Source organism: Hypomesus transpacificus, chromosome 23, assembly GCF_021917145.1.
Source record: "Hypomesus transpacificus isolate Combined female chromosome 23, fHypTra1, whole genome shotgun sequence".
Classification (NCBI taxonomy): Eukaryota; Metazoa; Chordata; class Actinopteri; order Osmeriformes; family Osmeridae; genus Hypomesus; species Hypomesus transpacificus.
This window is the reverse complement of record NC_061082.1, coordinates 1,042,819-1,063,175: the sequence shown is the minus strand read 5'-3', so window position 1 is coordinate 1,063,175 and position 20,357 is coordinate 1,042,819. Positions and strand designations below refer to the sequence as shown.

Below are 20,357 nucleotides of genomic sequence, written 5' to 3'. Positions count from 1 at the left end.
CAGTGTAGGGTAGGACCCATTCCCTCCTCTGGCCGTACTGCAGTGTAGGGTAGGACCCATTCCCTCCTCTGGCCGTGCTGCAGTGTAGGGTAGGACCCATTCCCTCCTCTGGCCGTGCTGCAGTGTAGGGTAGGACCCATTCCCTCCTCTGGTTGTGCAGCAGTGTAGGGTAGGACCCATTCCCTCCTCTGGTTGTGCTGCAGTGTAGAGTAGGACCCATTCCCTCCTCTGGCCGTGCTGCAGTGTAGGGTAGGACCCATTCCCTCCTCTGGTTGTGCTGCAGTGTAGGGTAGGACCCATTCCCTCCTCTGGTTGTGCAGCAGTGTAGGGTAGGACCCATTCCCTCCTCTGGTTGTGCTGCAGTGTAGGGTAGGACCCATTCCCTCCTCTGGTTGTGCTGCAGTGTAGGGTAGGACCCATTCCCTCCTCTGGCCGTACTGCAGTGTAGGGTAGGACCCATTCCCTCCTCTGGTTGTGCTGCAGTGTAGGGTAGGACCCATTCCCTCCTCTGGCCGTACTGCAGTGTAGGGTAGGACCCATTCTCTTCTCTGGCCGTGCTGCAGTGTAGGGTAGGACCCATTCTCTTCTCTGATTGTGCTGCAGTGTAGGGTAGGACCCATTCTCTTCTCTGGTTGTGCTGCAGTGTAGGGTAGGACCCATTCTCTTCTCTGGTTGTGCTGCAGTGTAGGGTAGGACCCATTCTCTTCTCTGGTTGTGCTGCAGTGTAGGGTAGGACCCATCACTCAGAGCCCCTGCTAATGGTGGGAGTGACCCTGTCCACTGCCTCAGTGGTTTGCAGACAGCAGCACCACAACAGTGGTCACAGACACTGGTTTGATGGGTTTAACTGCATGCTTGGCTGCATGAGGGATTGATGCTGGGGGCACCTGGAGTTTCAGGCTTACTGGAGGGTCACTCCAGGATGTTCCAGTTTTCTGACGCTCAGTTCAGTTGGAGTGTTTGTGTTGAAGACCTTTCTGACATGTCCGATGTTATATCTACTAAACCTGAGTTTCACCCCCGTCCTCTTGACTGTGTTGTTGTTTAACTGTTGATGTCCTTCTCCTTCCTCCAGGAGGACAGTGAGAGGTACTCACGGCCCTCACGGAAACATACCTCGGTGTGTATCCATCCATCCGTCTCTCTTTCTCTCTCTCTCTCTCTCTCTCTCTCTCTCTCTCTCTCTCTGTCCGTCTATCTCTCTCTCTCTCTCTCTCTCTCTCTCTCTCTCCTTCCCAGTTGACCTCACTCTCTCCTCCCCTTCACCCTCCATGTTACCATGGTACCGAGTCAGCAAAACTTTGTGCTTCAGACAACAATCCACTCGATTCATTGAGAGAACATTTTATTCTGTTTACAATCTTGGCTATAGATACATTGCATAATGATGGTGGAATGTCAGAATAAATAAAGGCACTATTTGTATAGTTCTACATTGTCTTCTAGAACCAGAATTCATTGTCCCAGGACAATAACGAATGGCACACATTTCTTGACTAACTGATGGGTAAATATCCTGGTATATGGCAGAGACGAGAAATGTTATTGATTTTCTGTATAGATTTTATTATTGATTTTCAGTGATACATGTAAACAGTTGAAGTTTTCTGCTTTTTCACAAGGAGACGATTTACTAGGTTTCGATACAATTTGGCTGAAATGTTAAAAGCGCCAATTCATTTGTTTTCTTTCCCTCCCTTCCTCTCTCCTGTCAAAGATCTCCGACGATGATGAACGCATGTCTGTGGGCAGCCGGAGCAGTGTGAGGGTCAGTACCCCTAACCTTAACCTCTCCAACTCTCCTCTCCAACTGTCCTCTAGAACTCTACAACTGTCCTCTAGAACTCTACAACTGTCCTCTAGAACTCTACAACTCTCCAAATCTAGAACTTTCAAAATCTAGAACTCTCAAACTGTAGAACTCTCCTGCTCCTTTAGAACTCTCAAACTCTAGAACTCTCCTGCTCCTCTAGAATTCTCAAACTCTAGAACTAAGCCTCCAGCCCACTGTAACCCATGAGAACAGCTTGCCCATGCTGTAGCGAGCCTCTGTGATGGTTGTGAAGTTCCTGCCTGGTGACGATGCTGTCCTGTGTTTGTACAGTCGGACCTAGACACTCTGGGAAGCTACGCTGCAGGGGTAAGGCTCCCTGGCTACATGTACCTGTTGTGTACCATGCACAACCCAACTGCATGGCAACCTGTTTGTGAGTGGAGAGCAAAGTCACTAACATTTAGCTGTGATAAAGTTCTGAACACGAGACCAGGAGATTTGAGGCTGTCAGTCAGTAGGTGTTTTTTAAATCTCATTTTATATCAAATTGTTTGCCAGATAAAACTATCCTGCACCTTCTCTTGACTCAATCTACTTGCTTTGTACTTTTCTTGTGTTTAAAATCAAAATGTGTCTAATAGGCAGTTTGTGAGGGAGGGACCTCAGCATCGTCCTGGGTGTGACCAGGTTTCCTCCCTCAGAGCATAACTAGGGCTGGTTATGTGGGTACCTTGTGCTGATGTGGTAGATGGGTGGACTGTTCTTGTCTTGACTTGCCTGGCTAACATAAGTGCCAACCATCTAGTGCCAAAGCAAACACAAGCTCAGCTCTTTATAGTCGTCTCCTGTGATTTTAAGCTTAAAGGAATGTTGTCTGTTCAAATAGAGAGCAGAAATGACTGTGATTTGTAATCACTGGAAAATAATGGCTTGTGGAGGGAACGATTAAGGTTTGACGCAAACCGTCCAGCCAGCCCATAATAGGGAGAGCCTTAGGTTTATAACTGAAAAAGGATCGTTCTGAGGTATTAGTTGTTGTTCTGCACGTACAGTTTGTCCGGACCAGAGAGTGTGGTGTGGTGAATGTCTGACTGTGCGTGTGCTAACCAGGTCAGTAAAAGGTGTGTGTGTGTGTGTGTTGTACTTGGTGTTATCTTTAACATGCTAGCGGGCATAGGGGCAAGAGGGGGCTGTAGGTACAGCTGCTAGTTGCATGTGGTTTGGATCACCCACCAATCTCTCTGGTGAAGACTGGCAAACATCTTTATTCTGCTGTCCTCCAACCTCCTCCCCTCCTCCTCCACCTCCCCTCCTCCTCCTCCTGTCCTCCCCTCTCCTCCTCTTCCTGTCCTCCCTCCTCCCTCCTCCTGTCCTCCTCCCTCCTCCTGTCCTCCACCTCCCCTCCCCCTCCTCCTCCTCCTCCTCCTCCTCCACCTCCACCTCCCCTCCTCCTCCTCCTAGGGCTCCTCGTATTCTCAGAAGAAGTCAAAGAAGAAGAAGAAACACAAACACAAAGACAGAGATGTATGTAAAGAGAGGAAAGGATGTTTTAAAGTGTGCTCTCACAGAACCCCCTCCCCCACACACACACATCACTGATTGGTGCTTGTTCTCTGATCCTCACAGAGCAACGGCTATGACGATGGTTACAGTGCCGTATCCAGCAGGGTCAGTAGTGCTCTGTGGACGTGCTCTGTCACGCAGCGTGTCGTCGCTGTATGGAGTGTCACATGGTCGTTATTTTCAGTGCGGGTCATGCATATGCAGATCAGTTTGGATGGTGTGACATAGTGGAGATGCATATCTGTTCATCCCTGTCTTCATCCGCTGACCTCCTCTCTCTCCTCATCCTTTCTCCTCATTCTCCCTCTGACCTCCTCCCTCCTCATCCTCTCTCCGCCTCCTCTCCCTCCTCATCCTCTCTCTCCTCATCCTCTCGTCCTCCCTCCTCATCCTCTCTCCTCATCCTCTGGCCTCCTCTCTCTCCTCATCCTCTCTCCTCATCCTCTGGCCTCCTCTCCCTCCTCATCCTCTCTCTCCTCATCCTCTCGTCCTCCCTCCTCATCCTCTCTCCTCATCCTCTGGCCTCCTCTCTCTCCTCATCCTCTCCCTCCTCATCCTCTCATCCTCCCTCTCCTCATCCTCTCTCTCCTCATCCTCTCTCCTCCTCCTCTCTCCTCATCCTCCCTCTCCTCATCCTCTCTCCTCATCCTCTCTCCTCATCCTCTCTCCTCATCCTCTCATCCTCCCTCTCCTCATCCTCTCCTCATCCTCTCTCCTCCTCCTCTCTCTCCTTCCCTCTCCCCTCCTGGGGACCAGAGCTCCAGACTTAGTGATGACAGTAGGATGTCTCGTGACGACAGCAGGGTGATTCGCTCATCCAAACTAGACTTGACGGTGGGTGCTATGACAACCCCTCTCCCCTTCCTCCCTTTTGTTGATGTCCCCCTCTCTCCTATCCTGGTGGCAGGGGCGTGTCTGTGGTGGTGCGTGAGTTGAGACAGAGGGCTGTGTAGGGTCCTGCCAGCGTGTTGTCCTGCTGGGAGGGTGCTCTTCCTGTCCTCCCATGTGTCTGTCTGTGTGTGTGTGTGTGTGTGTGTGTCTCCTCTCTTTATTTCTCTTCCTCCTCAACGTTTTACTCATTCTCCCTCTTCTTCTCTTCTTGCACTGCTGCCTTCCTTCTCTTCTCTCCTCTCCCTCCCATCTCTCCCTCCCATCTCTCCCTCCCATCTCTCCCTCCTCCTCTCCCTCCCATCTCTCCCTCCCATCTCTCCCTCCCATCTCTCCCTCCTCCTCTCCCTCCCATCTCTCCCTCCCATCTCTCCCTCCTCCTCTCCCTCCCATCTCTCCCTCCCATCTCTCCCTCCTCCTCTCCCTCCCATCTCTCCCTCCTCCTCTCCCTCCATCTCTCCCTCCTCCTCTCCCTCCATCTCTCCCTCCCATCTCTCCCTCCTCCTCTCCCTCCCATCTCTCCCTCCCATCTCTCCCTTCTCCTCTCCCTCCCATCTCTCCCTCCTCCTCTCCCTCCATCTCTCCCTCCTCCTCTCCCTCCCATCTCTCCCTCCTCCTCTCCCTCCATCTCTCCCTCCATCTCTCCCTCCTCCATCTCTCCCTCCATCTCTCTCTCCTCCTCTCCCTCCTGTCCCTCCATCTCTCCCCCCTCCTCTCCCTCCATCTCTCCCTCCTCCTCTCCCTCCATCTCTCCGTCCCTCTCAGAGTTCCAGACTCAGTGATGACAGCAGGTTGTCTCGCTCCTCCAGACTGGACCTCCAGCCGGTGGGTGACTGACGCTGTTACTGATGTTATAGAAGCTGTTACTGATGTTACAGAAGCTGTTACTGATGTTACAGAAGCTGTTACTGGCTCTGGCCCAGTTCACTTTATTTCCTTCCACTCTGTTTATCACTCACTGGCTGTGTTACTTTCTCAACAAGCCTCCCTCCTCCATCTTCCCTCCACCCTTCTCCTTCCTCCCCCTGTTCTTATCGCAGGCAGCCTATGCTTCCTCTGACTTATACAGCAGCAATGGCCTGTCTTCCTCTAGACAACAAGGCTCTGCTTACAATGGCTACCAGGTCTGTACACACACACACACACACACACAACGTTTAAACTGGATAATACGGTTCAGATGCTGGTTATGGTTTTTTCTGTCTTCATTGCGACACACCGTGTGGTTTCTGACCCACCTACTGTAGTACTCCGGTCTCCTCAGTCAGATCTCCTACCAGCGGAAACACAGGGTTGGTGTTCCTCACCAGCCTATCTGAGAAGTGCACTTGTTTTCCACGAATGGGACATAGTCACCTGACAGTCACTTTGTTTTGAGCCTTAAAGCCGACACTGAATGTTTTCATTGTCACGTTTCCCCCAGTTTGCACTAGTGCGCCCCCTAGTGACTTTGCAGTGCACACACCTTCGGTTGCTTGGATACACATCTCCCCCTTCAGTAGTTCAGATACACATCTCACTCGTTTGAGCAGAAAGGCACAAGTAGACCAATCACACGTTATCCTCACTGTGTGGACTGCTTGATTGGAGCATGTATGTAGAAACAAAGAGTCGCCCTGTCCTCAAGTCAAATATACTGATTCAAACTTCACTTATCTGGTGTGTGTGTGCGTGCGTGCGTGCGTGTGTGTGTGTGCGTGTGTACACTCCAGGCCTCCTTGTACGAGGACAGTCTGTACAGTGTGTCTCGGAGGGTCACTGGCTCCAACTCTCGCGTAAGACTTTGACAGCATCGAAACTGTGTGTGTTAGTGTGTGATGGTACACTAAACTGGAGTGGACTCTGAAACGCATGAAGAGTTTCTGAAGATGCATCTTGAATGCCTCACTGATTGACTTTGTCATTAACCTCTGTTTGATACCTCTCAGTCGGCCGTGTGTGTGTGTGTGTGTGTGTGGTATATGGTCTGAAGATCTTACTAGGCTAGATCTTGATAACTGAGAGTGTAGCCTGGATCTCTCTCATGCTCCCTAGCGCCTTTGACACGTTTTGCAGTGCGTGTTCTTGACCATACTTGTCTTCCTAGATGTTTCTGGGGGTCGTTGTCTAATGACAGTCTGTGGTTGGGTGATGATCTTCCCTTCTCAGTAGCATGGTACTAAGCATGGCTGCAGCCTCAGCTGCTGTACGTGCTACTGAACACACAAACACCCTTCAGCACCATTAACTCTGGCGTGACGCGTGGGAACTCTCAGAGCAAGACCCATTTCCCTTTTCCCCTGCCCCATTTCCTGTTGCCTGCTGTGCATGAGTGTGTGTGTGTGTGACATTGCTTACGACAGGACCTGTGTCACTGAGTGTAGCTGATGGAGCGTGTGTGTTTGTGTGTGTGTGTGTGTGTGTTTGTCCAGCCCTCAGAGTACAGTAGCTATCGAGGCTCCAGAGCTTCCTCCAGGGCCAGCTCTGCCCGCGCCAGCCCAGTGGTGAGCTCCCCTCCCCAGTCACACACCTCCACCCTGGTCCCTATCAAGCATGTCTGGAGGGTTGGATCTGTCTGGGATTTCACAAGGTTTTAGGAAGTGTAAAAAAGTGTTATTAAGAGCAGAATACTTAAAAGGAAGATATCCCTTGAAAACCACTTGATCAGAACACAATACATTCAGGATGATACAGGACAGGCACCATATGATGTTTCAACATATATATTTGTACATGTTTTTATATATATAAACTGTCCCAGCCCCATGTGACAACAACCCTGTTTTGGCATGTGAGGTCGTTCTGGGAGCTGGTCAGTAGAAGCGCTGACACCGCTCTCCTAAATGTTTCTTGTCCATTGGCGCCCCCTGGTGGTGGTGCAGGAGGACGGCGGCTCTGTGGCCAGCTTCTTGCGCAGCGCGGCCCCAGGGGGGGTCCTGCCCAGAGACCTGGACCAGCTGTCCATCCCCAGCCTGTCAGACGTGAGTGGCCGTGTCACGCTGAACAGCGTCACGCCCGACGTCATACTGCCCACTTTGCTTTCCCTGTCGGTTGAAAGCTACATGGTGGTACCTTTTTAACGGAAGAAAATAACTATTTAACATCGATTTTAACCGACTGGGAAAGGACTGCTATCTTAAGGATGTCAGGTTGGCATAGCGACGGATGTGTCCTGGCATTCAAAAGCAGTTATGACGTCAGGACGGACACTTTTGAGCATCCGGGTGCTTTTGGCCTGAGGCCCCAGCATGGCTGCCTGGTCCGAGCTGTGGATCCTGGTGTCCTCCACCCTCCTGTCTGCCCCAGCAGGGGGAGGGGGCTGGCCTGCTAAGCCTTCTGTCTGTCTGGTTGTGCTCCCAGGACCCGTGTAATAAGTGTGAATTTGAGAAGGGTAGGGTAACTGAGTAACTTTAGAGGCTGTGTAGAGATATTCAAGCCATTTGTGACATGGTATGGAATGAGTGGATGATTAGTGGGCATGATGTATAATATGTCAAACTCACTACAGCTTACATGACTACTGACATTGTCTGTAATTCTTCCAAACACATGCTGGAGCTCTGGTTGAACAGCAGGGTTGTGTGTGTTGTAACAGCTTTGACTGCTGCGATGACTGGGCATGTCTTCCATCAGCCCCCCTCACAGCAGGGTTGTGATAGGATGGCATCGTAGTCGTGACTACTAACTCCTGGCCCTACCCTTCCTTTCAAAGCCCTGTAGTCCTTCTCCGTGTGACTGTCGTCACCATGGCGACCATGTTCTAACTCTGCTTCCTTCTTCCCTACAGAACGAGGATCGAGATTACCTGGAAAAGGTACGTGGTGTTTTCTGCAGAGAAACCTGCTAGTGGCCAGGCTACGTTCTGAGACGTTGTACGAGCCCTCCTCCTGATAACCAATCAGCTTGTCCTCTGCAGGGTTCTCGAGCAGCTTCCACCCTATCAGCAGCGACCCTCGCCTCGCTCGGTGGGACTTCCTCCCGGAGAGGAAGTGGTGAACTATCTGCTGCTGAAACCGAGGTCTCCATAAGAGAGATCAAGGTGAGGCTCCAGGAGCCGTTCTCTCCCCTCTCCTCTCCCCTCCCCTCTCCCCTCTCTCCCTCCCTCCCTCTCCTCTCCCTCCCCCCTCCCCTCCCTACACCTGTCTGTTACCATCCACACTGCCTCGCTCCGTCTCCTCTACCTGTCATGTTGCTCGAGGTTTCCCTCCAGCTGTGCCCACTGCCTCTGCCCATGTCTCTGTCGCCTCACCCTTCACACGCTCTGCACCCCAGGAGATCCATGAGCTGAAGGATCAGATACAGGATGTGGAATCCAAGTACATGCAGAACCTCAAAGAAGTCAAGGTACAACAGCCAAGCTGCCCCCAAACCCTGCAGTCCCAAACTAAAGCTCAGACAGCAACCAGTGTTTCCAAACCCCTGTATGGTGTGGTAGTATGCTGTAGATGCTCGTCCAGTTTGATCATGAATCATCATATCGTCGAGTCGGGCTGATGGTGATTATTACAGTTTTAGACTAGTTTTAGTCCCCCCTTTGCAATGCCTCCTTCCAGCTACTGACTAGGAAGTCTACTGAATGTGTCTTTCCTGAAAAATACACCGTAGTTTAGCTTTACTAAACCTGCATGCCGATCTTTCAGGCATGGCAGATCTTCATTTGAATGCTGTCGTGAACCAATCTTCCACACTGACACAATCCATCTCTGCTCTTCATCCTCAATACCTTAAACCTTCAAGTCAAAGCCCTTGTGTAGAATGGGATTTATCCTCCATTCTTTTCGATGTTTGTACGTTATCTGTCTGTGAAACTTTTCTATGTGTTTGTGTACGAAAGGAGTTAGGTCTGTGAGTGGGTGTATGTCTATGGGCCCATGCACCTGTGCTTCCTTGGACTCATCCAAAATGTCTCCCTCCTCCCCCCCCCCCAGGACGCCCTGGTGGAGGTAGAGGAGAAGTACCGTAAAGCCATGGTGTCCAACGCCCAGCTGGACAATGAGAAGAACAACCTGATGTACCAAGTGGACACGCTGAAGGACTCTCTCATGGAGCTGGAGGAGCTGCTGTCTGAGTCGCGCCGGGAGTACGAGGACAAGGTCAAGGTAGGGAGCGCTTGTACAGCGCTTGGACTGTGGAGGACAACATCAGGTTTTGATGTTGTTTCTAGAGAAAGCCTGCGTTTATTTCTGTCTCATTGTGTCCGTGCCGCCCCCCCTCCCCCAGGAGCACGAGAGGGAGAAGCATGCTCACGGCGTGCTGCAGTTCCAGTTCACTGAGCTGAAGGAGACCCTGAAACAAAGCGAGGAGATGCTGACTGTGAGTACGACGGCAGCTGACAACCACACCTACGAAGACCCCACTCTGTCAACCAGGACAAACTCTTAAGTCCGAGCTTGTTTTCAAACATTCCTGTCCTCTCGCATGCCGTTTCTTCTGCCTCTCTCTCTCTCACGTGCTTTTTCCTCCTTCCTGTTCTTCACTGGCATTCAGGAGATCCGTCAGCTGCGAATGAAGCACGATGGTTTAAACCGAGAGATCTCTGACCTCCAGGAGACAGTGGAGTGGAAGGATAAAAAGATTGGGGTAGGCCCTGTGGATGCTAACCTGTTAGCTCGTTGGCCCTGTGGATGCTAACCTGTTAGCTCGTTGGCCCTGTGGATGCTAACCTGTTAGCTCGTTGGTATGAACACGATTGAGAGAATACAGCCACGCCTAGTTCCAGCAGGCCTCACACCTGCTCCTGCATCCCAGTGAGAATCTCTGCTGTTGTTTCTTTCTGTGCACCTCATTTCTTCCTATTCCTCCTCTTCCTCCTGTTCTTCCTCTGCTTCCTCCTCCCTGCCTGCGGGGGGCGCCGTTCAGGCCCTAGAGAGGCAGAAGGAATATTCAGACGCGATCCGAAACGAGCGAGATGAGCTCAGGGATGAGGTGGTCCAGCTGAAGGACATTCTAAAGGTACTGAGGTAGCCTAGCAAAGCCTAGCCTAGCGAAGCCTAACCTAGCGAAGCCTAGCAGTGTGGTGGTGTGCGCCGTAGAAATCGTCATCTTCACCAATGTTTCGCCTGTTCAGAGTTGTAATGAGTCCATTCAGCAGGGCCCTTGTCTCCACGGCGACACGCAGGGGAGTAGAGCCCCCTTGACCTCTTGATCCACAGTCGTTTTAACGTCGGCTCTGTTTACCATAGAAGGATCTAGAAGGCTGTCATCACAATGTGTGTGTGTGTCTTAGAAACATGGGATTGTGCTGGGACCCGACCTGACCACCAATGGAGAGAGTGTGGAGTCAGCGAGCGAGGGCTCGCTGGGTGTAGACCCAGCCTCTCGTCTGGCCCAGGACCCCCACACCCCCTCGGAGGGGAACAGCGTGCTGGGTAAGCCCCCTCCCAACGCCACAACTGCCTGTCGGAATCACCTCTGCAGCTGTGCATGCCTGCAGCTGTGCATGCCTGCATCTTGGCATTTCACTCTGCTACTAACACTCTCACTGCTTGTGTTCATCCTCACTTGCTCCCCGTCAAACCGATCCACCCGTCACTCAGTCATGGTTTAATACACGTCACATACTGGAGATGGTGATTCCTGAAGTGTGGGGATTTTAGTTGTGCATTTTAAAGCCCGTTCCTGTGGTTGATATTGTTGTCAGAGTTCAGGTAATTATCATGTTATTTCACATCCTTTGCACTTAAATACTGCAAGTAGTGCTCCAGGCAAGGTTTCAGCCTCGTTCATGATTCATTCAGATAACAATAATTCAATCATTTTTGATCTCAGTTACCTGTGATTTGTCTTGAACTTCTCTTTGTCTTATGGCAATGCTGAACACGTCATGAGGTTAAAGGTGGCAGCTCGCTCGCAGGATCTTCTGTGCTCTCCTGGTGATTCTTCTGGGATCAAGATCTTTTTTCTGGTGCTATCCTCCTCTATTTTCTCTTGCCCCTCTTACCAGCCAATCAAGTCATTTTAATATGCTTTCGCGCTATGATGGCCAAGCTTCTTATGACAATAAACATGAAAGATACCTGCGATCCCACACCAGCCCTTACCCTTTGGCCTCTACCACTCCCAGGGAAAGCACGGGAGATGCAGTTGGCAGGTAGAGGAGATAAGGAGGTGGATCCACCAGGGTCCAGACAGCGAGAAGAGACGCAGAAGGAGGAGGAGGGGGAGGAAGAGGAGGTTCTGACGCCCTCTGACCCCCGGGACCTGGGAGCCGATCCCAGGACTGAAACAACCGTAGAGAAACAGCAAGGTTTACTCTCAAGAGATTGTGAAGATGCAGACGACCTCAACAAAGACGGTCGTAATGATTTTGCAGTTGCCAATGTGAAAAGGGCTGGCTCCATTGAGGAACAGGTGATTTTGACAGATCCTGAGCACAGTGTAGAAGTACAGGAAACAGAACACAGACTCGCAGGCGTAGAGAGGGGTGACGCAGGGGAGATTAAGGGGAGTGATGGGGAAGATGACCCTAAGAAGGTCAAAGTGCATTATTTAGAGAGTCAGCCAGTGAGCAAAAGTGTTAACGGTTCAACAGAAACCTCCTCAGAGAAGCCCCCTGCAGTTGAGGACAAAACAAACATAAAAGCATCAAACAATCCAGGAAATAACCTTGATGGATCGCATCAGAGGCAGGTCCAATCAGACGCTGGGTCTCCAGAGGAGGTGGAGACAGCAGAGGTGGATGTCCCGGAGGAACCAGACGTGACCTCCAGTCAGGCTCAACCCCAGGGCGGGAACGCCTCAGGCAGGAAGAAGAAGAAAAAGAAGAAGAACAAGAAGAAAAGGGGAGAGTCTCAGAACGATGAAAAGCCAGGGGGCGACGCCAAGACCGGCGGAAAGAACGGGAAAGAGAACGAAGACGCGGGTAGCAGAGAGAAGCCGTCTGTGGTGGTTGAACTCCAACAGACTTCCACTGTAATTCCAAATGAATCTCAGATTAACCAAGAAAACGGTCAGAAAACTGTTTTAGAAGCCACGCAACATCCCACACTGGACCCAGAGAACCCGGATGCAGGAACTAAGGCATCAAAGTCAAACTGCAGTACTTCTACTACGAGTTGTGTTGCCGAGTGCACACCAAACACGGATCCTAAAGTGGAACCAGAATTCACAACCAACCAGGAAGATATTATAATCCAGACAGCATTGCCAGCAACCACTGATATTTTAATAGAACAATCAGAATCCACATCTCAGGTTGTGAACGAAGCAAATGAGTCAAAACACCTAGACAGTATCGGTGCTCTCGGAGACAAATGTGAGTTGATCACTGCCAATACTGAAAACAAGGAGGTTGAATTTGAGTCCCCAATCGAAACTGACATCCATAGAGAGAAGTCCGAACACACAAGCAACCGTGATGAAGTCGTAAATGACCCAGAGACGTCCACTGACTCCAGATGTCAGTTGGACATTCAGCCGTCCGCAGATGCTGTTTCAGCAGGTGTCAAAGAAGACAATGTTTTGAGGGTCTCCGATGCTGACCCCACAGAGACGATGTTTCAAACTGTCGAAGAGGAACCAGCAACTGACTGTCAGACATCTCCTAAACTCAGACCAGAGCTGGATCAGATAACGCTGGAAGCCTCAAGTGATGTGGATGATCTCGTTAGCCCAGACCATTTCAGTGCTAAAGCAACACTGGACTTGGAGAGGCTACCCCATGAGGAACCAGACGGAAGCGACAGGGAGTCTGAAAATGCCCCCGAACGTGACCTCACAGTCCAAGCAGAGGCAGAGGAGGACCACAACTCAGATAACAACACATCTCTCGATGGCAGCTGCCTTAATGAGACCGTGAGTGAGTCTGAGGTATGGGGGGATGTATCTGGTGTGGTGTTGGACCCCCAGCTACGGGAGGAGATGTGTGTGGCTGCCGGAGAACACGCCACCACAGACAGCAGCTCAGACATGAGGGAGGGTTCTGCCACTCCAAGCGCCAATGACGAGAAGGATGAGACACGTTCTGGTTTATCCTCGAGCGAAAACCGAGAGGATTCCAGGAAGGACGTGAGAGAAGACGACAAGCTGATTGTTCCACCCAAGCTGGAGAGCGAGGAAGAGGAGGAGGAGAATACGAAAGGGCAATCATTTGACTTCGACGACTTGGATTTTGAAATTTCGGCAGACGACAAATCTGAAACTCACCAAACAAACGTACACACGGAGCAGGTGGTCGTGTCAGAGGAGGTTGACAGTTGTAACATGGAGCAAAGCCAAAGTAAAGCTGTTAGTCAAGAGTCAGACACAGACACAAGGCCACAGCTTCTAAGTCAGGAAAATCCTGACTCTTGTCTGAGACACAACGAAGGGGAGCCTGAGGACCAGTCAACAGGACAGAGAGATACTGTAGTGAAGGAGCAGGAAGCCAGTGGGCCAGAAGAATGCCCAAGCCCAAAGCAAGAAGCCCATAGCCCAGAGGTAGAGAACCAGGAACAGCTAGCGGCTTTCCCAGAACAAGTGAGAGAGGTGAATGAACAGGGGAGCATTCCAGAGGAGAGAGCAGGATTGATCATCGAACAACAGGACGGTGCCCAAAGTGGAGGGGTGCAGAATGATGAGCATACTGTTGTGGTGGAGGAAGGAGTGGAAGCTATCGATGATGGGCTGCAGGCTGAGAGGTTAGGTTGCCAGAACACAGGGGAGCCAGTAGTACAGAACTATGAGCGTTCTAGGAAAGGATCTAAAAGCAGCAGCAGCAGCAGCAAGAAGGGGAAGGGCAAGGGGAAAGAGGACTGTAAGATGTCCTAGTCAGGACCCAGATACATACCCTTTTTTTAATATACATGTAATTCCGGTTTGGGCTTCAAACGAAAACAATAATAGAGGTCAGAACCACTTCGAAGTGATTGTAAGGTCATAGGCCGGACGATTTGAATTATTTTCAGACTTTTTGAGACAGTTAATCTGTAAATACTTGTCTGTAAAAGTTATGTCATGGATACTAAGATGACATTGTACTGGTTGCTTCAAAGAACATGCTGTATTTATTTTGTGGAATTAGTTAGCAAATTAGCTACCATATTTATCATGCATCAGTACATATTGCACCATTTTTACTTCATACTCTTACAACACGTAACTAATTGACTTTTTGGAACAAATGGTTGTGTATAACATCTAGGTAGAAGTATTAGATAAATCGCCAACAAGTCTAAAATCTTGTGTTGCTGACCACACAGTTCCAGTTGTCAAAGGAAGCAGGTGATTGTATACTGAGAAGTTCTATTGTAATCCAGTGTTGTCAGAATATAGCAATTAGGCTTTTTATGAACAGTAATCCTTCCTCATCGCATTGGGGGGAAAACGTCACAGGAAATTCACTTCAGCCAATTATGTATGTGTTGGATTTGTCTAATTGTTGTATTTGTTTTTGATTCTGTTTGATGCAACTAAATAAATATCAGGTTCTAAATGGGCAGTGCAACTATTCAATTCTATTTTAAGACTAGTCCATAAATATGTATAGTATAAATGTTCCATTGAATTAACTTTTGATGTAATTACATGTATTGACTTGAACAAAATAATTGTAGCAGCTTTTAAAACCAAGGGAACCCTAAGCAGTATGATCACTTGACATAATAACCACACATACAACACAATCCATACAATTTCCTCCTCCATGCATGTAGATTACGCTCAGTGTTTCCCCCTAGTGGTCCTCCACAGTGTGTGCATGCCATCACCTCCTTCACTCCCCACCTCTCCCAATGGGCACCTGCTCCATCGCATGCATGCTGCTCTCCCTGACCCCCCCTCCTCCACCCGGCCCCTCCCAACCCTGGTATGTCAACATCGGTTTTTAAAGTCATGATATTGTTGCCAAATGAGTGTTGTGGAATAATGTGATCTCAAACATGTTTTTAAAAACCTATAAACATGCAAAAATATTATTTTTTTTATTGTACATTGGAATGCTTTTTCTTTCAGAAATACGTCTGAGGAAATTGGTGGATGAGCGTGAGAACTTGATAGGACAGGTGAGTCAGGCACCCCACCATTGTCCCAAAAATGGATTTACATACCGTGCATCAGTAGCCAAAGTGCCCATTCATTTTGTGGGACACCCTGGTAGGTTACCAGACAAAGCTTCTTGGGTTCAAATCCAGCCTTGGTCTTGTCTTCTCCTCAGCATGTCATCCTTCCCTCAAAGCCTTTCCTGTCACAATCCAAGATATGTCTCTCCTAAATGCAGTCTGTGCAGCCGTAGAGTGCTGTGAACTGACAGGTGTGGTGTTTGACAGGTGAAGAAGCTGAAGGCTCAGGTGGAGCAGAAGAGGCCGAAGAATGGCCCGGAGGACAGCTCCAGCCCAGACGGAGACCTTCAGGAGAACGGCACAGATGTCAACCTTCTAGAACTGCAGAGTGAGTGTTCCTCGCCTGTCTTTCTAACGCAGCGTGCGGTCGTGAGTCCTAACACTCGTTCTATGGGGATCTGATATCGTTTTCTTTATACAGGAGATGCCATCAGACAAATTAGTGATCTGAAGTTTAAACTTGCCAAGGTGGAGCAAGAAGTTACTGCTTCGGAGCAGAATGTAAGTGAAGACAGTATTTTTAACAATGTGACTTGATACAATTGTGAGTTTCTAGTCAGACTTTTCACTTGGCTCTACGGCAGGTTACGAGACTTGAAGGCCAAGTCATACGCTATAAGAGTGCGTCAGAGAACTCAGAGAAGGTGGAGGATGAGCTGAAGGCGGAGAAACGCAAGCTGCAAAGAGAGGTTCAGTACCACTCCCACCCTGTCTGTTACAACACCATATCTAGATCCATCACAGATCCTCAAACTGCATGCTTTCTTTACAGCAGAGACATTTATTATCTGAAATATCCAGTTTTTCATCCTCCATTTCCTCTACCCACAGTTGCGGACAGCCCTGGACAAGGTAGACGAACTACAATCGAACAACAGCCACCTAAACAAACGGCTGGACAAGATGAAAGCCAATCGCACCACGGCAACAACTCCATAGTGATCACCAAGGAGACAAACTCCACCCCCAGACTCCTCTCTGGCTCTGATTGACCACACAGCCTCACCCCCGACACACTCACCATTCGCCTTGCAACCTCCTCAAAGACACTTGAGAAATGGAAGTATTGTAACCACAGAAACGCAGATCACGCAACGTAGAACCCATGCAACGTGCCATCTCCCCTCTGTTCCTGTCTGTTCGTTTTTTCATTGAGTAGTATTTCTAGGTTTAGTAAGGACACCCTGTCTGAGCCCCATGATGAAGGGGAGGAGGCGTCCCTGCCTCGTACCTGAAGACTGTTTGAGCATCTGGGATACCTGGACACAACGGCTGTTTTTGCACAGCAGAGTTGTTGGTCGTGGGGGCCTCTGGCTGTCCTGGAACTAAAGGGATCTGGGAAACGCAGCTAGCTCGATGGGCTACGTGACCTGTCAAGAACCCTCCGGTGTAGCCTAGAAAACCCCAAACCGTCTGTCCAGAACGTTCTGCCGCCTGTGTCCACCCAGCATCCGTGTTCGTGGAATAAAGAGGACTTTAGGTGTCCAGGGACTGAACTAGAAACTTGTGTGCTGTGGAAATACCAGACTTTTTTGTGTTTGTTTTAAGTTTTTGCTCCTGCGTCTTTCTCATCTCCAGCCTCAGCCAAAGTATCAGAAATGTGTGTGAATGTCTCTCTCCCCTCTCTACTATTCCTGTACTGTCGTGTCTACAGGTTGTTTGGGTAAGTGTAGCTGATAGATCATGGGGAGAGGCTATAGACCTGTCCTGCCTGTACTCCTCACTACAGTCCACATGTTGGAATCATCACACAAGCATAACTCATAGCTTCTCACTTATGATACACTGCAGGCTTTTGTTTTCAGATGTATTCAACTCCAGAAACATAGCGTTGGATCGTTTTTGTTTGCAAAATGATTCTCATTAGTTTATTAATGTAACAAGACAACTTTCTAGTTGAATGTACGGGTTGTAAGGTTGGCCCCTGCTAAGCCACGTCATCAAACATCAACAATAGGTCTTGTCTTCGTCTAGCCTCGTGTAGAAAGTCGTTGTTTGGCCTTTCAACATCCGCTTGGTAAATAAGACATGCTGCTGAAGTTGACTGCCAATGCTAGTGATAAGGACACATACGCACACACTGGGGAGATGAAGCTTCACTGTTTACAAAGCTTTAAAATGTTTGTAAGGAGACTTAAGGAAATGTAATCTTTGTGCAATAAAATGTCCAACCATGCTGTGCATACTGTAGGTGAATTTTACTACGGTGCTTCCAGTTCTGTGAGAAGTCCTTGCCCAAGTATATTTGTTTTAAATTTGCTTTCAAATCAGTTTTCCTCAGGTAAAATGATGTACGGGGTTGGTTGTCTCAACCATTTAAAGAAGCGTTGGGCAACGTAAAACGCCTGCATGAGCAGTAACACAGTACAGGAGTTTCTGTGATCGTTTCTGTCGAGCAGGAAAACATTTCCACTTCTGAACTAGAAATCCAGGGCTTCTGCAGCTCCAGATATCCCTGAAGCTAGCTGCTGCACCAGTCTGGATCTGTGAGGGGCCCATCCCAACATCCAGTCTGTCAGGGGTCTGTGTTCTCCATTGCAGGTGGGGCTGAGTATGCTGGATGCGCCGGCCGTAGAAGTCCCGCTGGTCTGGAGGCAGCTGGTCCAGGGCGCTCGGAGCTCTCTCCACCTGCAGGGCCCGCCTAGCAGGCTCCGGGTCTCTGTTCCCATGCGGGTCTTTCCTGTCGTAGCTCTCCGCTGGCCAGTGGTGCCAGAACACGTTGACACCCACTCCGAACTCAAGGCCAGCGTGTTGTGGAACCACAAGGCTTCAGGAGACAATTATTAATATTTAACTACCAATGTTGATTTGTGTTTGTTGTTAACATTGTAGTTCTATGGAGGGAGGTTTGAAGTGTACGCAAGTAGTGTGAAGTGAAGCCCAAGGACATGTCGTCTTTTTTTGACACGGCCGGGAATCGAACTGGCAACCTTCAGATTACTAGCCCGACTCCCTAACCGTTCAGCCACCTGACTCCCATAAACACATTGATACCCTGCAATACAAAATGGCCCCAGGGATGAAGCGTTGCTTACGTCACCCTCTTCAATGTGATTTAACCGGTGCTCACATCATAGTGTGTCCAAAACTGCAAGCCAGGAGAGCTGATGCGGAAAACACTGGAGAAGAACTGGTCGGGTTGGAAGACCTGGGGAATGTGGAAGTCCTGTGCCAGGGAAGGGAACTGTTTACCCAGGTCAGCCACATCCTGAGGGTTTAGGAGAGGACAGGTCAGCCACATCCTGAGGGTTTAGGAGAGGACAGGTCAGCCACATCCTGAGGGTTTAGGAGAGGGCAGGTCAGCCACATCCTGAGGGTTTAGGAGAGGGCAGGTCAGCCACATCCTGAGGGTTTAGGAGAGGACAGGTCAGCCACATCCTGAGGGTTTAGGAGAGGGCAGGTCAGCCACATCCTGAGGGTTTAGGAGAGGACAGGTCAGCCACATCCTGAGGGTTTAGGAGAGGACAGGTCAGCCACATCCTGAGGGTTTAGGAGAGGACAGGTCAGCCACATCCTGAGGGTTTAGGAGAGGACAGGTCAGCCACATCCTGAGGGTTTAGGAGAGGACAGGTCAGCCACATCCTGAGGGTTTAGGAGAGGACAGGTCAGCCACATCCTGAGGGTTTAGGAGAGGACAGGTCAGCCACATCCTGAGGGTTTAGGAGAGGACAGGTCAGCCACATCCTGAGGGTTTAGGAGAGGGCAGGTCAGCCACATCCTGAGGGTTTAGGAGAGGGCAGGTCAGCCACATCCTGAGGGTTTAGGAGAGGGCAGGTCAGCCACATCCTGAGGGTTTAGGAGAGGGCAGGTCAGCCACATCCTGAGGGTTTAGGAGAGGACAGGTCAGCCACATCCTGAGGGTTTAGGAGAGGACAGGTCAGCCACATCCTGAGGGTTTAGGAGAGGGCAGGTCAGCCACATCCTGAGGGTTTAGGAGAGGACAGGTCAGCCACATCCTGAGGGTTTAGGAGAGGGCAGGTCAGCCACATCCTGAGGGTTTAGGAGAGGGCAGGTCAGCCACATCCTGAGGGTTTAGGAGAGGGCAGGTCAGCCACATCCTGAGGGTTTAGGAGAGGGCAGGTCAGCCACATCCTGAGGGTTTAGGAGAGGGCAGGTCAGCCACATCCTGAGGGTTTAGGAGAGGGCAGGTCAGCCACATCCTGAGGGTTTAGGAGAGGGCAGGTCAGCCACATCCTGAGGGTTTAGGAGAGGGCAGGTCAGCCACATCCTGAGGGTTTAGGAGAGGGCAGGTCAGCCACATCCTGAGGGTTTAGGAGAGGGCAGGTCAGCCACATCCTGAGGGTTTAGGAGAGGGCAGGTCAGCCACATCCTGAGGGTTTAGGAGAGGACAGGGCAGTATCGCTCTCGGACTATCCTCACTCTTAATAACATGAACTTTAATTTGTCTCCTTATTGGTGGCATAAAGCAGATGCATCAGTAAGATACCTTCCTACTATCCTCTCCCAGTGTACGTAGATAAATACCACTCATCCTTCCAAATAAATTACACATTTAGTCACAATATCATGTCCACCATGAAATATGAATGACTTAATGTCAAAAAGGCCTATTGTTAGTTCAACTTTTTACCTAATTATTATTGTGAGGTTTGCTTTGGTCCAGCTTGAACCTTGTCTTACTGACCTCACTGAGGAAAAAGTCTGAGTGCTTCGTTTCAGCTGCCCTTTTGACAAATTCATCAAATGGAAGTGTCCTGAGGGGAAAAAACAAGGTTTAGAGAGAGAGAGAAACTGAGACCTAAGACGATTATTGTCTGTACATACTTTTCCTCACCTATATACAAAGTTTTTCCCGAGGAAGTCCATCCAGGGTAGAGTGGACACATGAACCTTCACATCTCTGTTTCCGCCTATCTGTATAAGGTACTCGACCGTCCACTTTTCCAGGCATGGTCCGAGACCCACCCCTCTCAGCACAGCTGGTCCTCGCTTCACCATCGGATATATCTCTCGCGCAAAACCGTCCTCATCCATGTCACAGTAGACAGGAACAGGAACTTTCTTTTGGACTTCCATAACTTCATTTTTGCCGTAAATGATGAATGTCGGTACTCGGTTAGTAGCTAAGGCGAGCAGCTTCGCAAATGTGGGTAGAT

General features: G+C 49.8%; 2 protein-coding genes across 20 annotated transcripts in view; one reads left to right on the top strand and one right to left on the bottom strand.

Annotated features, from left to right (window-relative positions):
* The window catches only part of lrrfip1a (leucine rich repeat (in FLII) interacting protein 1a), a 41,451-nt gene extending 24,035 nt beyond the window's left edge, over nt 1–17,416 (top strand). For 3 of the 19 annotated variants that reach the window (XM_047047401.1, XM_047047397.1, XM_047047398.1), the window contains 20 exons: nt 1,076–1,120; nt 1,718–1,768; nt 2,105–2,140; nt 3,236–3,298; nt 3,401–3,442; nt 4,094–4,171; nt 4,991–5,050; nt 5,266–5,349; nt 5,938–6,000; nt 6,637–6,708; nt 7,087–7,185; nt 7,992–8,018; nt 8,121–8,243; nt 8,477–8,548; nt 9,133–9,303; nt 9,425–9,517; nt 9,692–9,784; nt 10,064–10,156; nt 10,431–10,572; nt 11,268–14,619. In XM_047047401.1, coding sequence (XP_046903357.1) covers nt 1,076–1,120; nt 1,718–1,768; nt 2,105–2,140; nt 3,236–3,298; nt 3,401–3,442; nt 4,094–4,171; nt 4,991–5,050; nt 5,266–5,349; nt 5,938–6,000; nt 6,637–6,708; nt 7,087–7,185; nt 7,992–8,018; nt 8,121–8,243; nt 8,477–8,548; nt 9,133–9,303; nt 9,425–9,517; nt 9,692–9,784; nt 10,064–10,156; nt 10,431–10,572; nt 11,268–13,951 — 4,191 coding nt within the window. In that variant the 3' untranslated portion in view covers nt 13,952–14,619. Of the gene's footprint in view, nt 1–1,075; nt 1,121–1,717; nt 1,769–2,104; nt 2,141–3,235; nt 3,299–3,400; nt 3,443–4,093; nt 4,172–4,990; nt 5,051–5,265; nt 5,350–5,937; nt 6,001–6,636; nt 6,709–7,086; nt 7,186–7,991; nt 8,019–8,120; nt 8,244–8,476; nt 8,549–9,132; nt 9,304–9,424; nt 9,518–9,691; nt 9,785–10,063; nt 10,157–10,430; nt 10,573–11,267; nt 14,620–15,133; nt 15,184–15,447; nt 15,569–15,661; nt 15,742–15,824; nt 15,930–16,071 lie in introns of those variants that run through there. The other 16 variants (XM_047047410.1, XM_047047409.1, XM_047047414.1 and 13 more) reach the window with 15 other exon arrangements.
* Nucleotides 17,417–17,513: 97 nt separating this feature from the next.
* Nucleotides 17,514–20,287, bottom strand: tyw5 (tRNA-yW synthesizing protein 5). Its single transcript, XM_047047225.1, is given in 6 exon segments — nt 17,514–17,981; nt 17,984–18,007; nt 18,301–18,448; nt 19,688–19,727; nt 19,872–19,955; nt 20,036–20,287. Coding segments are annotated over 6 exon segments (963 nt in total). The 5' UTR covers nt 20,278–20,287; the 3' UTR covers nt 17,514–17,556.
* Between the last annotated feature and the right edge of the window lie 70 nt (nt 20,288–20,357).